Genomic DNA, 21,573 nt, shown 5'->3' with positions numbered 1-21,573 from the left:
GACGAAATCTACATGTTGCAATTTGCAAGCAAACTTCTTTGTAGGCACCTGAGAGCAACAAGATTATGCACTTTAAAATATTAGGTAACAAGGTATTTAAAAATAACCAAGGGTTATTGCTACTGCCGTGATATTACGGATTGCGTAAGCATTGCAATCTAGCAAAAAAATTCATGGACTAGACAGGATATTTTTGCAACGGTTTAATAACAGAGGATGAGCCCACTACCGCAGCTGTCCCCAGGCAGTTAAACTCTTCACTGAATTTCTTTATGGTTGCTTCTAAATAAGGGGCTGTTTGTTATTTCAGGGCAATCGTTGGGGAAAGAACCTCCCTAAAAAATCACATAGGCTTTGCTAATGTGGGAGAAAGATCGTAATCCACTGGACTTGTGGCTTGGTAAAGGAAAAAAAAAAGACGAATTTTTGAGTTCTTGCTTTGTTCTTCATGATTTGATGCACAACCCCTACGAATATTTAGGTGCACGGTTTGACAAAATAGGGACAAACGGGAGCTGTAGCCCTTCCTTTCGGAGGCTTCAGCAAAGGCAAACACTACAAAATTTTAAGCCGTAAATTAGGCTTTGGCGGACTCCAGCCCTGGTTCAGTTTTCTCTTTCGTTTGTTAGGTTTTTTTTCACCTCGCAGACTTTACCAAGAGTCGGGAAAGGAAACGGCCGTCACCAGGTCCCGTCTCAGCGGTCCTTGGCGACAAAGGTCTCGCCTGTGCGCAGGACCGGTCCCCTCACCCTCGCCTGGACTCAAGCTCCGGCTCCAGCGCCCCTTCCCCAGCGCAGGGAGCGGGGGCGGGCCCAGTCGGGAGCTGCCCTCTTCCAACATGGCGCTGCAGGAGGCGGGCCCCGCTCATGGGTTCCCGGGGTTCCGGCGCCGCGCTTTTTGGTTCCGGAGTAACAGCGCCCTCGCCGCCGCCTTCCTCCTACTCCCGCCGCCGCCGCTGCTGCTTGGACGCGCGGCCTCCGGCGGCCCCGGCTGAGCTTCCTCGTGCGGCACGTTCTGGTTCGCGGTGAGGCAGAGGAGTCGCCGCCTGACCGTCTCGCAGAGTCCCTCTCGGCTTTCTCGGTCTCCCGGGCTCCTTCCGAACAACCTCGTACTCGGTTTCCTCCAGTCCGGGACCCTCCCCTCGTCGACTGAGGAGGAGTGGACACCTGACGCTGTATCTCCCCCAAACGGGGTCCTCGCTCTGCTGACTCCTCACCCCCACACAGACGGTAGAGAGCTTCTCGATCCCGTTTTGTCCCCTTCTCCAACTTCAGAACCTTCTGAACTCCTCTGTTCCTACTAGTCCCAGCCCCCTTCACTGTCCACCCCCACGGGGCGACCCCATACCCACATCCGTCCAGCCAGGTCCTGTCTCGGTCTGCGGGCCTTTCCTGACTGTCCTTCCTCTCCTCACTCCCCTTGGTTCTCCAGACCCCTCTTTATATCCTCTCTCTTCTTCCCCTTATCCCTTTTCTTGGAGCTTCCACCCAAACCAGGGGTCAGCGTGCACCCCCTACTCCAGCATGTGAGCAACTTTCATCTGTAATGCTGTGGCTGGGCCTTGGCCCCTTCCCTGTCATGGAGAACCAGGTGCTGGTGATTCGAATCAAGATTCCAAATAGTGGGGCGGTGGACTGGACAGTGCACTCCGGGCCGCAGTTACTCTTCAGGGATGTGCTGGTGAGTGGTAATCTCATGTCCAAATCCTAGCGAAGGCACTCAGGGATTTGGGGGGAGGGGGAGGGGGAGGGGGTAGTCAGCACCTAGATTGATGAATCTGTCCCTTGTGGCCTTAACTAGTGGTGGTGGCTATTGCTGGCTTCCTGAGTGGGTGGGTGGGGGGCAGCAGCTTTATTGCTTCAAGCACAAACGTTGATTAATTGCAAGACTGAAACCTGCAGGGCCCTGGGGAAATAGAGATGACTCAGACAGAGCCCCTGCCCTCAAGGAGTTCACAGCCTAGACTGAGACATATACACAGAAGCAACCAACTGGGATACAAAAAGCTGAATCTACAGGAGAGGTGTCCCCCACCCTAGCCCCCAACCCCTTGTTTGGAGGAATGCCTCTGGCCTGATTCCAGCCGTGGCTTTCCACTGAGTTCTCTGAACGTGGTGACCAGTGGGAAAAGGGAAACAAGGGTAACTTTAATTTACCATGTTCAAGCAAATCTAAGACATCATCCATTGTAAGACATGCCATTATGTTATGTACCACTAGGAAAGAAAAAATGCTGCCCATTAAACTATGACACACCATCCATTGTTTAAAAAAAAAAAAAAAAAAAGTCCAGAGATGTTCAATTAAAAGGGAAATGTGTATTACCTTTCAGGATACTTGGAATATATTTCAAATTAAATCCTGGAATATTAGAGCAAAGTGTAACCTTGGAGGTAGCCTGTTCAGCTCACTTAACTTTTGGCAGATAGTTACTGAGGATCAATGAGGTGAAATGGCTCTTCTGAAGCTGGGTAGCTCCAGAGTGGGTGTCAGTACCAGAACTCAGATTTCCTTACTTTTACTTAGTATTTTCTTCCATGTGCTGCAGTGCCACTTCTCATTTTTCTGGCATTTATTTGAAATAGAGTGCATTTTGCCCACTTTATATATTGAATAACTGAGGTGTCAAAAGGCAGAACTGACATACCAAGAAGCACATTGCAAGTAGCAGATCTATAATGGAATTTACCTGCTAGATAAGATAAGGCTGGGTGTCAGGTTCATGGGAGGAGGAAGATTTGTGATGCAGTTCTTTTTTCTGTATTAGAAAAGTTGTGCCTTTACAGAACAATCATGCATAAAATACAGATTCTCATACACCACCCTACCAACTACAGCTGGCATTGGTGAGGAACATTTGTTACAATTGATAGCACAGTTTTTTCTTTTTTTTTTAAATAGTAATGTTACAAATTACTCAGTTAACACAAGGTAATAACTACAATAACAATACATCCACTGTAGTCAGAGGTTACAATCCTCCTTTATTTTTGTTCATTCCTCAATTTTGAGGGATTTGAGATGATGACCACTCCAGCTTCAAGTTGCGGAGGTATGTATATATTATGGGGCAAAGGAATGGAACTATTTTGCTTACTGATGAAGATACTCCTTGCTTTTGGGATAGGGCTGATCCATCCTTATCTTTCTGTTAGTTGTCTAGCGCAGGCCAGAAGAACTGGAGAGTGGGAGTTGGCTGCCTACCTGCTGGGTTTCGGCTCAACCAGCATAAATAGGCACAATCCGGAGGCTTTAAGTCTCTGAGAAATAAAGTTAACAAGTTAATTGAAAATTATAGGTTCAAGTAAAAGAATCATGATTATGGGATTTATAAGTGAATATAAATATGTTATGTTGGAGGAACAGCGTTTCATAGATTCTCAGGTGGAGCCTGTCAAGAGGGTATTGATTTCATGTAGCCATGTGGCTTGCCTATGTTGTCTGGATGTCCCTAGGCCCTCAGGAGCACTGTTGTTTGAAGCTTTGCACACTATGGCAGTTTGTGAAATCTAGCTGAGATCTCATAAGAGTAACCTCCAGAATGATCTCTCGACTCTATTTGAAATCTCTTAGCCATAGAAACTATTTTATTTAATTTTTCCCCCTTTTGATCCAGGTCTTTCTCCAAATGCATCATTGCTGTAATGTGATTTTTGATCGTTGTGGGTAACCCAATCAAAATTTGATTCCTATGACTTCATTTTGAGTTTTGGATGTTACCACCAAGATCATGCAGATTTTTCATCGCGTAGGCCAAGAGTGCAGAGGCTGTTATGAGACAGCAGTCTCTACTCCTGTGTACCAAATGCCATCTTTCTCTTTGCTCCCAGAGTTCGCTACACATTCACATGCATGTAGATTTCCTCTCACAATAAGGCCCAACTTCCTTAGCATGGTCCTCTGGACCCATCTTGAGCAGCTCTTGCTTGCCTGGCATTAGCTTCATCTCTACCACACCCCTATGAGCATCCTGTGCTCCAGATACATGGAATTACTTTCAGTTCTCCCACCTGCCCAGGCTGTTTGCCTTTCTTCGGCTGGCCAACTCACAGCTGTCCTTCAAAGCCAAGCTTTGATTTTCTTCCATGTTGGTTATGTATCCCTCTTCTGTATTCTCACAGCTTCATGTGCATACCCCAGCAAAGCACATATTTTGCATGGTTACTTGTCTCTCTCCTCCACTAGATGGTAATCTTCTGGAGGAGGTGGACATCTCTGTTTTTGGTGCTTCATGGGACCCTGAAATACTTCTATAATGAGGGAACTTAAAAGAAGATGCATGCAGTTATGATTTTGTGGACAAAGCACTAGGTTTTGAATCAAGAAATTTGGGTTCTATTGCAAGCTACCCCACTAACTACATAAGTCACTCTGTCTCTCCGAGGGTCAGTTTCTTTATTTTTAAAATGAAGATAATGATTTAAAACCAATTGAAAATTAAGTGATAGTGCATCTATGATGAGAAAGATTTGAACTTTGTCTCACTTGCCTCATTTAGAACAACAGAAAGTTTTATTTGAAGTTGAATAGTACAGTCTTTAAGAGCACAAACTCTGGAGCCAGATTGCCCAGTCTGGGTCCTACTACTTACTTGGTCTTCTGTGTCTCAGTTTCTTTATCTGTTAAACCATGGGAGTGGGGGGCATAAAAATAATACCCACCTCAGAATTGTGAGGACTACTCAAGTTGATGCATGTAAAGCACTTTGAACAACTTGGCATGTAGTAAGAGCTCTGTAAGTGTTGCTGTTATTATTGTGGTTGGTGTTATCATTACAACAAAAGAAATAGAGCTTGGATCTGTTGCTTCTTGGGCATCTCTCAGTTGTACTTGGCTCAAGGCTGACTGCCCCAAAAGTAAACATTGTACAAGTGGACCCCCATCTAGATCTTGGAGTGTTATGTGGCTATACATGTGCTTGCTCAGGTAAGCCCAGGTAGAACATGTTTTGTTGGGAAGGCCTGATGAAGGGCTCATGGCAGTGAATGCTAATCTATCTCTGATCTCCTTTCTAGCAAGTTCCTCAATCTTGGAGGCCCCAGCTCCTGGAGGATTCCTGTGATCTGTTCTCTAGGTGACATGTTCACTAAATCTCTTCACCAAGAAAACAGGCAAATACAACAGATACATTATCATCCCTGGCTGGGAGCCTTAGAATTGACAGCTAAGTAAAACTTGGAAGCATACCTTTCATCAAATGCATCCCCTTCTGACTCCTCCCACACCAGTCCGAATGATGAGGAGGCATGAGCCCCAGAGGGATGAAATGCTTTGCTGAAGCCACACAGCTAATTTTTAGCAGAACTTGACATAGAAGCCACCAGGAGTTTGTCATCAGAGAGTCAACTAAGTCAGTTCTAACTGAGAGTGTTTTAGACCTGGAGTCAGTAGTTAAGGGCTCCGCTGGTCACCGCTTTGTCAAATAGCTAGGAGACACTGAAGAAGTCACTTGGCCTCTCTGGGCCTTCTGTCCTTCTTATGAATAATTAGGGACTAGCTGGAATGTTAAGTAGGCCTGTCTGGTCCTCAAGGCTAGGGACATTTAGGTTATCCTGAATATCTTATTTTTCAGCTTTACTATATAATTCCTCTTCCTTGGAGACTGAGTCCCCAGTTCTGGGAAAATTGTGCAGGAGATCTGGATTAGTGCATCCTAAGAGAGAATGTTCTTTCCTTTCCTTTCTATTATTTGAATCCTTTGTTCTCCAAGTCCCGACTCAGATTCTTCCTGATCTGTCAAATTTCTGTCTAAACTAAGCCTGGGATTTTTTTCTTCATCTGGAGTTCCCAGATTCTAAGACTTATGTCTTTTGTTTGGCAACTGTCATACTATAAATGCTTTGTACCATTGCATATCTTTTTGCTATGTCTTTTTCTCTGTGACCAGATAATAATCTTCCTCAGGTCAAAGACCAAGTTTTTTGTTTCTGTAGCCTACAGCTTTGTGATCCTTATGCTCCTGGAACAAATCAAAATTGTGTCTTTGATTTGTCATATATTTGATTTAATGAAAGGAAGGAGAAGAATCAAGGAATGACTACCATCCAGATATGTAAATTTAGGTTTTCTTTTGAAACCTTTAGGTTAGTTAAAATGTTATGTTGTTGATGGTGGGAATGAATAATTTTAAATATCAGAGATATTAACTGGCAAGTATACATAAAATCATTAAATGTACCCTGTTTAGAAATGATTAATAGATATTGATAAATTTTCAAGCTTTTTACCCCTTTGTCATTATGATAGTCCCACTTTATTTGCTTTAAAGCAGCAAGATGTTTGGTTGTATTCAGGTGATTCTCTCAAGTGAGTTTGGTTTTATCTTTTTCCTTTTCTCCACCTCAAGTGGAGGCACCTCAAGTGGAGGCACCTCAAGTGGAGGCACCTCAAGTGGAGGCACCTCAAGTGTGTGGCACCTTGTGTATGTTGATGAGCAAATGATTCCATTGTTGCCCAGTGGAGTTTTGAGCTGATTATAGAAATTTGCTCTTTGAGTGGGTCTGCTATTCAGAAATAGGAAGGACCCTAAATTTGTTCACTAATGCTGTAGAGGTAGAGTTCACTTCTGACGACTGGTTTTCTGAGTGATAGGATTTTCTTGCAAGTAAACAGTGATAACCTAGACTTAGAGGATTGGAGATGGAGAGAGGTATTTGTTTTGCTTTTTCCATTTTTTATTTATACTGGCTAGAAAGGGTCCTCAATAAATGCTGTGAAAGGATGAAGTAGGTGAATGAATGACCATCCTCCACTGACACATCACTGATTGTCGGGTGCTAGAATTCAGGGTTTTCTTATGAGATAAGCTTCATAATGTTTCAGTCATCAGTGGTTTAATTTATTTAACATACATGTATATGGCAGTTACCATGTGCTAGACACTCTTCTAAGCATTTTAAATATTTGCCCATTAGTCCTACAAGGTTGATACAGTTATAGTCCAATTTTACAGAAGAGGAAGCTGAAGACAGAGAAGTTCAGTCGCTTAGCTAGTGAGTGGCATAACCAAGACCCCGCCCTAGCAGTTTGGTTCCAGATTCCTGCTCTTATCCTTTACACTGTACTGTGCATTGCCTGTGTGTAGATTTTGTCTGAACTCACACTACAATTTCTGTTTACCTGTCAGTAAAAACTTTTTACTAGCAATGTGTAGGAAGAATTTTTTAACACTAAAATCTTTTATATATACTTCCTCAAAAAGTTGACATTTCATTTGCTCAGACTAAAGTCAGAAGAAAAAAATAAATCTCTTTTGACTCTAGCAAGTGAGAACTGCCTAATATAGTCCTCTTTGATCAATTTTATATGCATAGATTTAGTTTGGAAAAAAAAAAAAAAAGCCCTGTAGAGGCAAGGCTATTACGCAAATTGCTACTGCAGCTAAAGCTTCTAAAGAATAGTCTTTAGAAGGAAGTTGCAGCCTCCACTCTGCTAAGTGCCCTGCTTGGAAGGGGCTGTGGGCTCCCTGCTGAGAAATGCTGCAAGAGGCTTTGTCAGCCAGCGGACTGGTGCCAGTTCTGGCTCAGCCCTGAGGGACATTGTGGCAGAGCTCCCCCAAGAGAAAAGAGATTTGCAGGCCATCCAGGTTGGACTTTGTATAATGTGGGGAGGGGGATTGTCACTCTTCCCAGAACTAACCATTTCTCTTAGGTGTTCTGTGCCTCTTAAGCTGTCTCTGTAGACTGATTTTAAAGTGCTTTCAACTTTATAGGTGCAGTTAAACATTGATATCAAATTATATACATTTTTTTAGATTTCTTTTGTAGACTTGATTAACTTTAATTTGGCTTTATTGAATATATGTTTTTCAGTTGCTTAATAGTAAAGGTTGATATGAATTTGTTTGCATTAAATCTAGCATTACAGATTTGTATCATTATCATGGAAGTTTTGAACACTCTGAGTACAAGGCAAGGTCTTGCTAGTTACGTAATTGGGAACTACATTTGTTGAATGTCTGCAATGTGCTAAGCTCCAAATTTATATTTATTACATTATTTAATCTTTATATTACTGCTATAAGTAATATAAATTTTGGAGGATAATCAGATTGAGGCTCAGAGAGGTTAAGTAATTTGTTCCAAGTTACACACTAGCGCAGAGCTGGGATTCAAATTCAGTTCTGTCTCCTCCCAAACTCCTTACATCTCACAGCCTCCCATAGAAGAAACCAATTTTTTTTTAAATATCCAGCAGTATATTTAAATATACGTTTGAATCAAGAGTGAAAGATTATGTTATTAATACAGAGTAGAAAAGGTTTGGTAAAGATTTCCCCTCCTGGAATAGATATTTAAACTCTGGGCTTACATTGCTGGGCTAAGTGTCATTATGAGCTAGTGCTTTTATAGTTTGTGCCAACATTTCAAAAATCTTTTCCAGGTCCTCATATTTCCTCTAGGATTTGCCACATGTTAGCAATAAAGAGGATGGCTAATTGTATTTCTTTCTTCTTTCTTTGTTTAGGATGTGATAGGCCAGGTTCTGCCTGAAGCAACAACCACAGCGTTTGAATGTAAGTCTAGCTTCTATACTTTCTTTCTTGACTATTTTGTTCTGCAGTAATTTTTCAAAGGGCTTATGGGTTGCATTACTTTAGAAACTGACAAAAACATTATTTATGATCATATGGTACATTTAAATATTTATAAATTAATGCAAGTTTAATGATACTGAACTGAGTAATATTTTCTTATTTAATCATATCTTGGTTGTGCATATTTCTACAATATGGCTTTAATTACCAACATGACCTTTATCTGCTCTTGCTCCTCACAGTAATAATATTGCTGGGACAAAATGAAACATGTAAAATACCTGTAGGCCAGTGATTATTGATTAAGAGATTTTAGTCCATTCCTGCTTTAAACATTGCAGCAAAGTAGGGCTTTTAAGCAAAAATTGCATGGAATCATGGAATAATTCTGTTTTAGTGGGGCTCAGCAGGACTGCTAGATGGTAACAACAACGCTTCAGGTCTGAAGTCTCGGCCCCGTTGGTTTGGGGCAGGGGCAGGATGTACTAGAAAACTGGTTTGGATATGAACCAGGTCATCGCTGGGGAGATCCATGTCTGAGTAATGTTATAATGACAGTTTAGTCATAGCACAAGGTCTTAGTTGCTGATAAGGATAACATAAGGGTTTCCGTCTTTGTTTTTGTAGATGAGGACCACTTTTCAGTGCAGAAAAATTTGAGGTTTCTCCACATGATCATATACTTTTTGTTCCTGTTTATTAAGAAAATGCATAATGACAGAAGAATACAATGGGTACATCCTCTTCAGAGGACAATTTGGACAATTATCAAAATGTAAAATGTGCAAAACCGATGACTCAGCAGATCCACTTCTAGGAAGTTGTTCAGAAATAGCCATACATGTGTTGGATGCCATTCAAACAAGATGTTCATTGCAGAATTTTTTTTCATGGTGGTAACATACATATATATAAACATATATAAATATATATATTATATATATTATAAATATATAATATATAAAACAAAATTTGCCATTTTAACCCTTTTAAGTGTAAGAGTCAGTAGCATTAATTACATTTACAATGTTGTGTTACCATTAGCACCTTCTATTAGTAAACCTTTTCATTACCCCAAGTAGAAACCCTGTACCCATTAAGCAATAATTCCCTATTCCCCCTCCCCCAAGCCCATGATAACATCCAATCTACTTTTGATGAGTTTGCTTATTCTAGATTTTTTTTTTTCCAGAATCATACAATACATGGGCTTTTGTGTTTGGTTTATTTTACTTAGTACAGTGTTTTCAAGGTTTATCCATGTGGTAGCATGTATTAGCGCTTTGTTTCTTTTAATGGCACAGTAATATTCCATTGTATAGAGTGGTGGTTTGAAACTGTATGTACCCCAGAAAAATATGTTCTTAAATCTAATGCATTTCTGTGGGTGCGAACCCATTGTAGGACCTTTTGGTGGAGTTACTTCAGTTAAGGGGTGACCCAACTCAATTAGGATGGGTCTGAGTCCTGTTCTTGGAATCCTTTAGAAGCAGAGTGAAATTCAGACAGAGAAAGCCACAGAGGGAGTAGCCAGAAGCTGAAATCAATGGAACCTGGAAGAGAAAGGAGATACCAGGAGATGCCACCATGTGCCTTCCCATGTGACAAGCCAAGGACCAAGGATTGCCGGCAGCCAGCCCCAGAACACCAGTCTTTGGGAAGAAAGCATTGCCTTTATGATGCCTTAATTTGAATTTTTTCTCAGCCTCGAACTGTGAGCGAATAAATTCCTGTTTACCTGGCCCATTTCATGGTATTTGCTTGAGCAGACTGGGAAACTAAAATATGGATATACCACATTTTCTTTACCCATTCATCTGTCAATGGACACTGTTGTTTCCACCTTTTGGCTATCAACATTGATGTACAAGTATCTGAGTCCTTGCTTTCAATTCTTTTGGTTATATACATAGGAGTAGAATTGTTGGGGCATGTGGTAATTCTGGGTTTAACTTTTTGAAGAGACACCAGACAGTTTTCCACAGCAGCTGCACCGTTTTATGTTCCCACCAGCAGTACACAAAAGTTCCAGTTTCTCCACATCCTTGCCAACACTTTGTTCTTTTCTTTTTTTTAACAGTAGCAATTATAGTGGGTATGAATGGTATCACATTGTGGTTTTGATTTGCATTTCCCTAGTGACTAATGATTTTGAGCATCTTTTCCTGTGCTTATTGGCCATTTGTATATCTTCTTTGGAGAAATGTGTGTTCAAGTCCTTTGCCCATTTTTAAATTGGGTTGTCTTTTTATTGAGTTGTAATAGTTCTTATATATTCTGAATAGTAAACCTTTATCAGATATATGTTTTGTAGCTATTTTCTCCAATTCTGTAGATTGTCCTTTTGCTGTATTGACAATGTTCTTTGATGCACAAGTGTTTTTAATTTTGATGAAGTCTAATTTATTTATTTTTTTTAGTTCTCATGCTTTTGGTGTCTTATCTAAGAATCCAATGCCAAATTTGAGGTTCTGATGATTTTCCCCTATGCTGTCTTCTAAAAGTTTTATGATTTTAACTCTTTTCTTAAGATTATTAATCCATTTTAAGTTAATTTTTGTATATGGCATAAGATAATGGTCCAGTTTCATTCTTTTGCACATAGATATCCAGTTTTCTCAGCACCATTTGTTGAAAAGATTGTTCTTTCTCCATCAAATGGACTTGGCACCTTTGTCGAAAATCAGTTGGCTGTAGATATGAGCGTTAATCTCTGGATTCTTAATTCTGCTCCATTGGTCTACATATCTATCCTTATACCAGTACCACACTGTTTTGATTACTGTAGCTCAGTACAGGTATACCTTACTTGAGCGCACTTTGCGTTATTGCACTTTGCAGATACTGTGTTTTTTACAAATTGAAGATTTGTGGCAACCTGTGTCAAGCAAGTTTATCGGGTACCAGTTATCCAACAGCATGAACAGCATGTGCTCACTTCATATCTCTCTGTCACATTTTGGAATTCTTGTATTATATCAAACTTTTTTATTATTATTATTACATCTATTATGGTGATCTGGGATAGGTGATCTTTGAAGTTACTACTGTAATTGTTTTGGGGTGCCACGAACCATGCCCATATAAGATGGTGAATTTAACCAATGAAAGTTTGTGTATTCTGACTGCTTCACTGACTGGCTGTCCCCCTAGCTCTCTCCCTCTCCTTGGGTTTCCCTGTTCCCTGAAATACAATGATTTTGACATTAGGCCAGTTAATAACCCTACAGTGGCCTCTTAGTGTTCAAGTGAAAGGAAGAGTCATTTGTCTCCCACTTTAAATCAAAAGCTAGAAATGATTAAGCTTAGTGAGGAAGGAATGTTGAAAGCTGAGATAGACCAAAAGCTAGGCCTCTTGCGCCAAGCAGTTAGCCAAGTTCTGAATGCAAAGGCAGGTTCTTGAAGGAAATTAAAAGTGCAGCTCCAGTAAACACACAAATGATAAGAAACTGAAGCAGCCTCATTGCTGATACAGAGAAAGTTCAGTTGTATGGATAGAAAATCAAACCAGCCACAGCATTCCCTTAAGCCAAAGCCTAATCCACAGCAAGGTCCTAACTTTTCAAGTCTGTGAAGGCTGAGGGAGGTGATAAAGCTGCAGATGAAAAGTTGGAAGCTAGCAGAGGTTGGTTCATGAAGTTTAAGGAAAGAAGCTGTCTTTATAGCGTAGAAGTGCCAAGGTAAGCAGCAAGTGCTAATGTAGAAGCTGCAACAAGTTATCCAGAAGCTCTGGCTAAAATAATTGATGAAAGTGGCTACACTAAGCAATAGATTTTTTCATGTAGATAAAACAGCCTTTTATTGCAAGAACATGCCACCTAGGACTTGCATAGCTGGAGAAAAGTCAGTGCCTGGCTTCAAAGCTTCAAAGACAGTCTGACTCGTTAAGGGCTAATGCAGCTGGTGACTTTAAGTTGAAGCCAGTACTCATTTACCATTCCAAAAACCTCAGGACCTTTAAGAATCATGCTAAATATGTTCTTCTGTGCTCTATAAATGGAACAACAATGCCTGTATGACAGCACATCTGTTTACAACATGGTTTACTGAATATTTTAAGTCAACTGTTGAGACCTACTACTCAGAAAAAAAGGTTGCTTTTAAATATTATTGCTCATTGACAATGCACCTGGTCACCAAAAGTGCTGATGGAGATGTACAGTGAGATGAGTGTTATTTTCATGCCTGCAAACACAACATCCCTTCTGCAGCCTGTAGATCAAGGAGTCATTTTGACTTTCAAGTCTTATTATTTAATAAATTTTGTAAGCCCATGGCTGCCATAGATATGAGTGATTCCTCTGATTGATCTGGGCAAAGTCAATTGAAAACCTTCTGGAAAGGATTCACCCTTACAGATGCCATTAAGAACATTCATGATTCATGGAAGGAGGTAAAAGTATCAGCATTAACAGGAGTTTCAAAGAAGTTGATTCCAACCCTCATGGATGTCTTTGAGGAGTTCAAGACTTCATTGAAGGAAGTAACTGTATTGAGAATTAGAAATAGAAGTGGAACCTGACGATGTGACTGAATTGCTGCAATCTCACAACAAAACTTGAATGGTTGAGGAGTTGCTTCTTATGGATGAGCAAAGAAAGTGGTTTTTTGAGATAGAATCTGTCCTGGTGAAGATTCTATGAAGATTGTCAAAATGATAACAGTGTATTTGAACTGTTAGGTGAACTTAGTTGAGAAAGTAGTGGCAGGGTTTAATAGGACTGACTCCAATTTTGAAAGAAGTTCTGTGGATAAAATGCTATCAAACAGTATCACATGCTGTAGAGAAACTTTCATGAAAGGAAGAGGCAATCAGTGTGTCTCTGTTGTTTGTCTTATTTTGAGAAATTGCCACGGATACCCCAGCCTTCAGTAACTACCATCCTCGTCAGTCGGCAGCTGTCAACATCGAAGCAAGACCCTCCACCAGCAAAAAGATTAGGACACACTTAAGACTCAAATGATAGTTAGCATTTTTTAGCAATAAAGTATTTTTAAATTAAGGTATGTAAATTGTTTTTTAGATATAATGCTACTGCACACTTAATAAACTACAGTATAGTGTAAACATAACTTTTTTATGCACTGGAAAACCCAAAATTTCTTGTGACTCACTATATTGTGGTGGTCTGAAACTGAACCCGCAGTATCCCCAAGGTATGCCTGTACTTTGAAGGACCGTTATTAGCTCTGTTTTACAGTTGTGTAAAGGATGTCTTCTCTAAGCAACTTTCTCAAAGTCTCACAGATAGTAAGCAGTAAAGTGGAATTTCTGGGGTAGACTCTAGAACATATATTCTCAATAACTCTGCTGGACTTGTTCTCAGAGTTGTCATAATTTTTGGAATTGTATATTCTGATTATTCTAAAAATGGCAAAAAGGTTACTTTATACTTTTTTACTTCTTGCTTCTTGGGTCCCCCAAAGTAACACTGATACAAGTTGCTTAATGTACCTGTGCGTACCCCTCTAGCTTCCAGAGTTAGAGTTCATAGTAATATTTATTATTATAGCTGTCATTCATTGATGGCCTACTTTGTGCCAGGTAATGTACTCGTTACCCAGATTGTCACTAATCTTCATGATTCTTTGAGCTAGGAAGTTACACCTGTGAGAAAACTGAAGCTCAGAGACATTAAATGGTTGCTGAAGGTTACCAACTAGAAAATGATGGAGCCCATATTCAAAAGCAGGTATCATTGAGTCTAAAACTTGCACTCTTTATCATCCAACAGTGTTGAAAGTCTATGAAGTATGTTAAGTATAGAAAAAACATTTAAACCTCTACATTTATGTTCTTAGAGATCATGTTCTTCCTTTTCTACAAGGACAGTGGCTTTATACCCATATGCATCTGGAGCAGTTTTAGAAGAAAAACAAATAACACACAGCAACAAAACGATGACAGTTCTTAGTTTTTTTTGTGCTTGGATTTTCATGTACTTCTCATTATAGACTTAAAATCATAGGCTAGCTTTTTTCATGATTGTTCTAGAGTGGCCTTGTTTTCTGAACCAAAAATCTGAATGAATAAATGGAATCTAGATAAAAGAAATACTTGAGAAGATACAGTTAGAAAGATATAATCTGTAAACTAATTTACTGGAAATTTTGGGATATATATTAGTGGTTTGTGTGTATGATGAAACAACCGTCAAGTAAATAAAACTTTAAATCAAAAAAATTTACAATAATATATTTAATACTGAAAAGTGTATCTAATTTAATTAATGTCTTCTACAAAAAGTGATGATGTTTTATTTACTGAATGAATGAAGCTGCAAGAGAAAGGGCAACCATTAAATTTACCTGTTTTACATAAATGTAGAGAAAAAGAGTTGGTATTTGAGTTTCCTTATTGATAAAGCAACTATCATGCAATGGTTGGCTTAAATAATGGGAATTTATTGGCCCATGGTTTGGGTGCTAGGAGAAGTCCAAATCAAGGTGTCATCAAGGTGATGCTTTCTTCCTGAAAGTTGGCCTTCTGGGGCTGGCTGCCTCCCATCCTTGGTCCTGGGCTCCTTGGTCACATGGCAATGCACACGGCGGTCCTTCCTGGCCTCTTCTCCTCAGGGGTTCCATTGATTTTCAGCTTCTGGCTGCTTCTCTGTGTCTTTCTCTTTCTATCTGAATTTCATTCTACTTATAAAGGACTCTAGTAATAGGATTAAGATTCATCCTGATTGAGTTAGGTCATACCTAAACTGAAGTAACCTCATCAATAGGTCCTACCTACAATGGGTCCACACCCACAGGAATGGATTAGATTTAAGAACATGTTTTTTGGGTTACATAGCTCCAAACCCCCACGATTGAGTAAGTGGAAAAGACAGGAAGGGTCAAGTAATCTTACAGATTCTCTTGTTCTGAGAAATGCCATCACTTCTGTGAAACCTCTGACCCCACCATAGGGTTAATCTCTCTGTGTGCCTTGGTTAGGCCTTTACTAGAGCAGGGAACCTATTTGGTCTTGCCTTCTGGTTGATTATGTGTGTGTTTTCTACCCTCACTAGATTTTGTCTCACTTGGTGACAGGGTCCTTATTCTCTCTCACTCTTATTCTTTTCTTAGTATCTAGCTTAGTGCCTTGTAGGAACATGCTTGTTGAATAAAATGGAATGTTGTATATGTCCATATTCAAATGAGAATTATAAAATTTAAATGATCTAAAGCCAAGTGAGTGTTTTAGTTTTCTGGATTATTTGTGCTGTTGCCCAGGCATTGGGTATAATTGATTGGTGGTTGACAACTCAAATCCCAAATTCCCACAATTGAATGGGCCCCATGTCCAGACAGGACAGAGGGTCTGCAGTGGCCACATTCTTTCTGATTTCTTTCCCTGGTAATGGTGTTTCTAAGGGGAGTTAGGGCTGGGAATGGGGGGCCTTATTTGTACTGAAGTTGCCTCTTGGACAGATGACTGTAAACCTCTTTTTCTCCTTACCCCTTTTAGATCCTTTCTCCCCTACAACTAGAGCACAAATGAAAGTACAGTGTTTCTTTTTTTGTTTGTTTGATTAAAAAAAAATTATAAAAATACACATGGTCTTTTGTTTTGTTTTGCCTATAATTTTTTTTATTGAGATTTTCACATACCATACAACTATCCAAAGATCCAAAATGTACAATCAGTTGCCCATGGTACCATCATACAGCTGTGCATCCATGACCACAATTATTTTTTCAATTTTTAGAACATTTTCATTACTCCAGAAAAAAAATAAAGACAAAAAAAAGGAAACTCATATCCTCCCATACCCCAAACCACCCCTTCCATTATTGATTCATACTATTGGTTACTGTTGATGAAAGAATGTTAAAATACTACTAACTCTAGTATATAGTTTGCAATAGGTATATATTTTTTCCTATATACCCCTCTATTATTAACTTCTAGTTATAGTGTCATACATTTGTTCTAGTTCGTGAGAGAGGTTTCTATATTTTTTTACAGTTAATCATGGACATTGTCCACCACAAGATTCACTGTTTTATACATTCATATCTTTTAACCTCCAACTTTCCTTCTGGTGACATACGTGACTCTGAGCTTACCCTTTCCACCACCTTCACACACCATTCAGCACTGTTAGTTATTCTCACAATGTGCTACCATCACCTCTGTCCATTTCCAAACGTTTACATTCACCCTAGTTGAACATTCTGCTCATGATAAGCAACTACTCCCCATTCTTTAGCCTCATTCAATATCCTGGTAACTTATATTTCATGTCTATGAGTTTACATATTATAATTAGTTCATATCAGTGACACCCTGCAGTATTTGTCCTTCTGTGTCTGTCTTATTTCATTCAATATAGTGCCCTCAAGCTTTCTTCATTAACCCATTTTTTTTAAGATGGTTTTGTTCACGCACTATACATTCCGTCCTAAGTAAGCAATCATTGGATGCCTGTATAGTCATGTATTTATGTATTCAGCATCATTGCCACTATCTATATAAGGACATCTCCATTTCCTCCACAGAGAAGGAGGAAGAGTCAAAGAAGGTAGAGAGACAAAAGAAAAAGAAAAAAGAAAGAGAAAAAAAAATCCATGACAGCTAGAAAGCAACAAAAGCAAAGATAGTGTTAACCTAAAGTAGAATCAAGAGTCAGACAACATCACCAGTGCCAGGAGTTTCATACCCTTCCCTTAACCCCCTGCCAACCCCCCCCCATATGCATTTAGCTTTGGAATATTGCCTCTGTTACATTAAAGGAAGCATAATACAGTGTTTCTGTTAATTATAGTCTCTAGTTTGCATTGATTGTATTCCCCCCCATCTCACCTTATTTATAACACCTTGTAATGTTGACATTCGTTTTACCTTATGTAAAAATATATTTGTACCTGTTGTTAAAATCATTGAGCACCCTAGGTTTCACTGAGTTATACAGTCCCAGTCTTTATCTTTTGTCTTTCATTCTGCTGTCCCACATGGCCCTAACCTTCCTCTTTCAGCCATACTCACAGTCATCTTTGTTCAATGTACTTACATTGCTGTGCTACTATTTCCCAAAATTGTTTTCCAAACCGCTCACTCCTGTCTTTTCCTATCTGTCTGCAGTGCTTCCTGTAGTGTTTCCTGTAGAGCAGGTATCTTGTTCACAAACTGTCATTGTCTGTTTATCAGAGAATATTTTAAGCTCTCCCTCGTATTTGAAGGGCACTTTTGCCAGATATACGATTCTTGGTTGGTGGTTTTTCTCTTTCAGTATCTTAAATATATGACCCCACTTCCTTCTTGCCTCCATGGTTTCTATTGGTAAATCCACATATAGTCTTATAAAGCTTCCTTTGTATGTGATGGATCACTTTTCTCTTGCTGCTTTCAGGATTCTCTCTTTATCTGAGACATTTGATAATGTGATTATTATGTGTCTTGGCATAGGCCTATTCAGATCTATTTTGTTTGGGATAGACTGTGCTTCTTGGATCTGTAATTTTATGTCTTTATAAGAGATGGGAAATTTCCATTGATTGTTTCCTCTATTATTGCTTCTGCCCCCTTTCCCTTCTCTTCTCCTTCTGGGACACCAATGACACATCCATTCCTGCATTCTGTTTTGTCTTTAAGTTCCTGGAGACGTTGCTCATATTTTCCCATTCTTTTCTGTATCTGTTCTTCTGTGTGTAGGCATTCGGGTGCCTTGTTCTCCAGTTCCTGAGTGTTTTCTTCTGCCTCTCAAGATCTGCTGTTGTATGTTTCCATCGTGTCTTTCATCTCTTGTGTTGTGCCTTTCATTTCCATAGATTCTGCCAGTTGTTTTTTCAAACTTTTGATTTCTACCTTATGTACTCCCAGTGTTTTCATTATACGCATGATCTCTTTTGCCATATCTTCCCTAAACTTTTTGAATTGATTTAGCATTAGTTGTTTCAATTCCTATATCTCAGTTGAAGTGTAAGTTTCTTCCTCTGACTGGGCCATAACTTCGTTTTTCTTAGTGTAGGTTGTAGCTTTCTGTTGTCTAGGCATCTGGATTCCTTGGTTACCCCAATCAGGTTTTCCCAGACCAGAATGGGCTTAGGTTTTGAAAGGAGGGAATAGTATCCGGTTTCCCTGAAACCCTTAGAAGATTGGTACACCCTGTGAGGCCTCAAGTCGCTGTGCTTTTCTACCCAGCAGATGGCACCAGTTGGCCTGTAGCTCCAGACTGGTGTAAGGAGTTGCGGCCCATAGCTGTTTTCCCCCAGACTCTGGTGTCTGGTTCTGAATGCAAGGTGGGTAGTAGAGCTGGGCCCCACCTCTTTCCTCTTAAGGAAGGTACCCCTCCTAGGGAGAGGTCATTAGCATTTGAGTGAGTTCTCTGCCTGTGTTATCTCCACCCTTGTCTGGGTCAGAGCACTGGGAATTGAAAGTGGGTGAGGCTTTCTCCACTGAGCCAAAAAAGGGACAGAAAGCCCCCTTCAGGACCAGTTTGCGGTCACTCTCCAGCTCTCCAATGTCAGTCATCACCCAAAGCCTCTGTCTGCTTGTTGGAGATTCGTAGCTTGTATTGAGCAGCCCACGTTTGTTAATTAAAACCCCAGTTTGAGCTCAACTGATATATATTCGCTTGCTAGGAGAGCTGCTCTCTAACACTGTGAGGTTTCACAGTTCAGGCCTTGGGGTGAGGGGCTCCTGGTTTGGATCCACAGTTTTTACTTACAAATTTTATGCTGCGATCTCGGGTATTCCTCCCAATTCAGGCTGATGTATGATGAGTGTACATTCACGTTTGTCCCCCTGCAGTTATTACAGATTATTTACTAGTTGTTCCTGGTTGTATATTAGTTGTTCCAGGGGCACTAACTAGCTTCCACTCCGCTCTATGCTGCCATCTTCTTCCATTGTCCCACATGGTCTTTTAAACAATTCAAGTAGCTTAGAAATAAAGCAAAAAATAAAAGCCCCCCATTTCCCCAAATCCTCCAGTTTCACTGTTAACAATTTCTTCTGTATCCTTCCAGAAATTTTCTCCATACATAATATAAACTGTACTAAAACTAGTTCAACCATCTCCCATTTAACAGTGTATACTGTACCTCTTTCCAACATGAATGTGCATTGATCAACTTCATTCTTCTGGATGACTGCATGATACTTAACTTTATGGCTAAACATAATTTATTTAACCTGTTGACATACATTTGAGTTGTTACCAGCTTCCAGTTTTTCTGTATTAGAAAAAAATATTGCTGTGAGCACCGTTGTCTTATATCTTCCCACATTGTGGAAATATATTTGTAGGATAAATTCCTGTGAGTTGAACTATTAAGACAAAGAATACCCCCTATTTTAAATTTCAATAGCTATTACTATGTGGCTTTTCAGAAAGGTAGAACCAGTTTATACTCCTATGAACACTGTATGAGAATGCCCCTTTCCCTTCACCCTCCTCAACTCTGGATATTAGCCAACTTTTTAGTCAATGTCATTTGGATAGATAAAAAGATTATTATGTTACTGTTTAGTTTATATTTCTTTAATTATAAATGAGGTTGAGCATCTTTGCATTTGCGTTTTGGTAACTTGTATTTAATATCTCTGAACTATTTGTAACTTTGCCCCCTTTTCTATTAGGGTATTTGTTTATTTCTAATTTATTTAAGAGCTTTTCAATATTAAGAAAATTGACCCTTTGTCTTATATGTTACAAATGTTTTTTCTCAGTTTACTGTTTTTTTCCCTAGCTTATTTTAGTCTTTCCTACTTTTTTTTTTCATTGAGAAGTTTACAGTTTTTACATGGTCAAATTTATCATATTTTCCTTTATGTTTGGGTTTATGTCATACTTAGAAAAGTCATTCATGTTCCAGGATATTGAAAAAACATTCATCTGTATTCTTTTCTTTTATCATTTATACTTTAATGGGATTTAACGCACACACACACACAGATACATACACATATTAGGTAATATAAATATGTACATATATACATATATATGCCTGTGTGTTTGTATGTGCACGTGTGTATCTTAAAATTCTTGTGCCATCTTCAGTTTATTTTGGTGAAAGGAGTCAAATGGGGATCCATACCAATTACTGATTAATTCATCTTTTCCCAGATGTGGGAACACTTCTGAAATAAAGCTAAATTCCATAACCACAAAAATCCTATATGTTTGCATGCATGGGCCCTACATATGCTGTTGGAGCTTGACATTCACGTAGGCCCACAGACCCATGCTGATTTTCACAGTTTCATTAGCCAATTAATGAGTACACCAACAAATGAGTTGATAAAAATTAGCTCTGCCCACTGATGAGTTTATTGTATATGTCTGTTACATGTGTTCCTCTACCTAGATTTTCTCTAGATAAGTAAATGCTATAAAATGACTTTTGGGCTGGTGTCACTGGACAGCAAAATCTTAGTGGTGACTTTAAAAATGCATTTTAAGTCTCTTTAGAAAAATGCTAACATGCAACTCAAATACTACATGGGTTAACTTTTCCACGATAGTCTGACTGCATATATTCTGGTCTATAGCACTCATAAGTATTTTCACACTTGTCAAAACATATGTCTGAGTTTTGGTTCAGAAAATATGGTTATAATATTTGTTTAAGTCTCTCTTCAACTATGACCATTTTTTTTTTACTCAAGCCTCATTGACTAGGATCCTTTTCAATTCTTTTATGATGTTCTGGAAAATCCTTTTGTATTTTGTGTGAAAGCCGTAAACCAACACATCATATCTCATTTTGAATTTGACCTAGTATGATCATTTAAAACAAAATTGAAATTACATAAGTTATAGGTTCTCAAAGTATAGAAAATAGCTATAGCTGATCATTGGAGTAACACCTATAGGAGATAACCCTCATGCCCAAATAACAAAGTCTCATTAGGAATAATTGAATGGGAACCTCTTTTTCCTTTGCAGAAATGTCTAAATCATAAGATATTTGGGGTAAATGAACTTTCATTTTCTTAAACCACAGTAGATGTAAATATAAGCAATTTTTTTTAAGTAAATCTAGGTGAGTTAATGAAAAATTGTAATTTGCAATAGACCTACATTGAGTCTAAATATTATTTA

General features: G+C 39.2%; 1 protein-coding gene across 4 annotated transcripts in view; it reads left to right on the top strand.

Moving 5' to 3' along the window:
* Nucleotides 1-912: 912 nt before the first annotated feature.
* MAP2K5 (mitogen-activated protein kinase kinase 5) overlaps nucleotides 913-21,573 on the top strand; it is a 320,772-nt gene continuing 300,111 nt past the window's right edge. For 3 of the 4 annotated variants that reach the window (XM_037833604.1, XM_037833603.1, XM_037833601.1), the window contains exons 1-2: nucleotides 913-1,680; nucleotides 8,467-8,515. In XM_037833604.1, coding sequence (XP_037689532.1) covers nucleotides 1,546-1,680; nucleotides 8,467-8,515 — 184 coding nt within the window. In that variant the 5' untranslated portion in view covers nucleotides 913-1,545. The remainder of the gene's footprint in view (nucleotides 1,681-8,466; nucleotides 8,516-21,573) is intronic. The other variant, XM_037833600.1, reaches the window with a different exon arrangement.

This window comes from Choloepus didactylus, chromosome 4 (genome assembly GCF_015220235.1).
Source record: "Choloepus didactylus isolate mChoDid1 chromosome 4, mChoDid1.pri, whole genome shotgun sequence".
NCBI lineage: Eukaryota > Metazoa > Chordata > Mammalia > Pilosa > Megalonychidae > Choloepus > Choloepus didactylus.
Note: the sequence above shows the minus strand (reverse complement) of the source record. Positions and strands in the feature narration are given on the sequence as shown.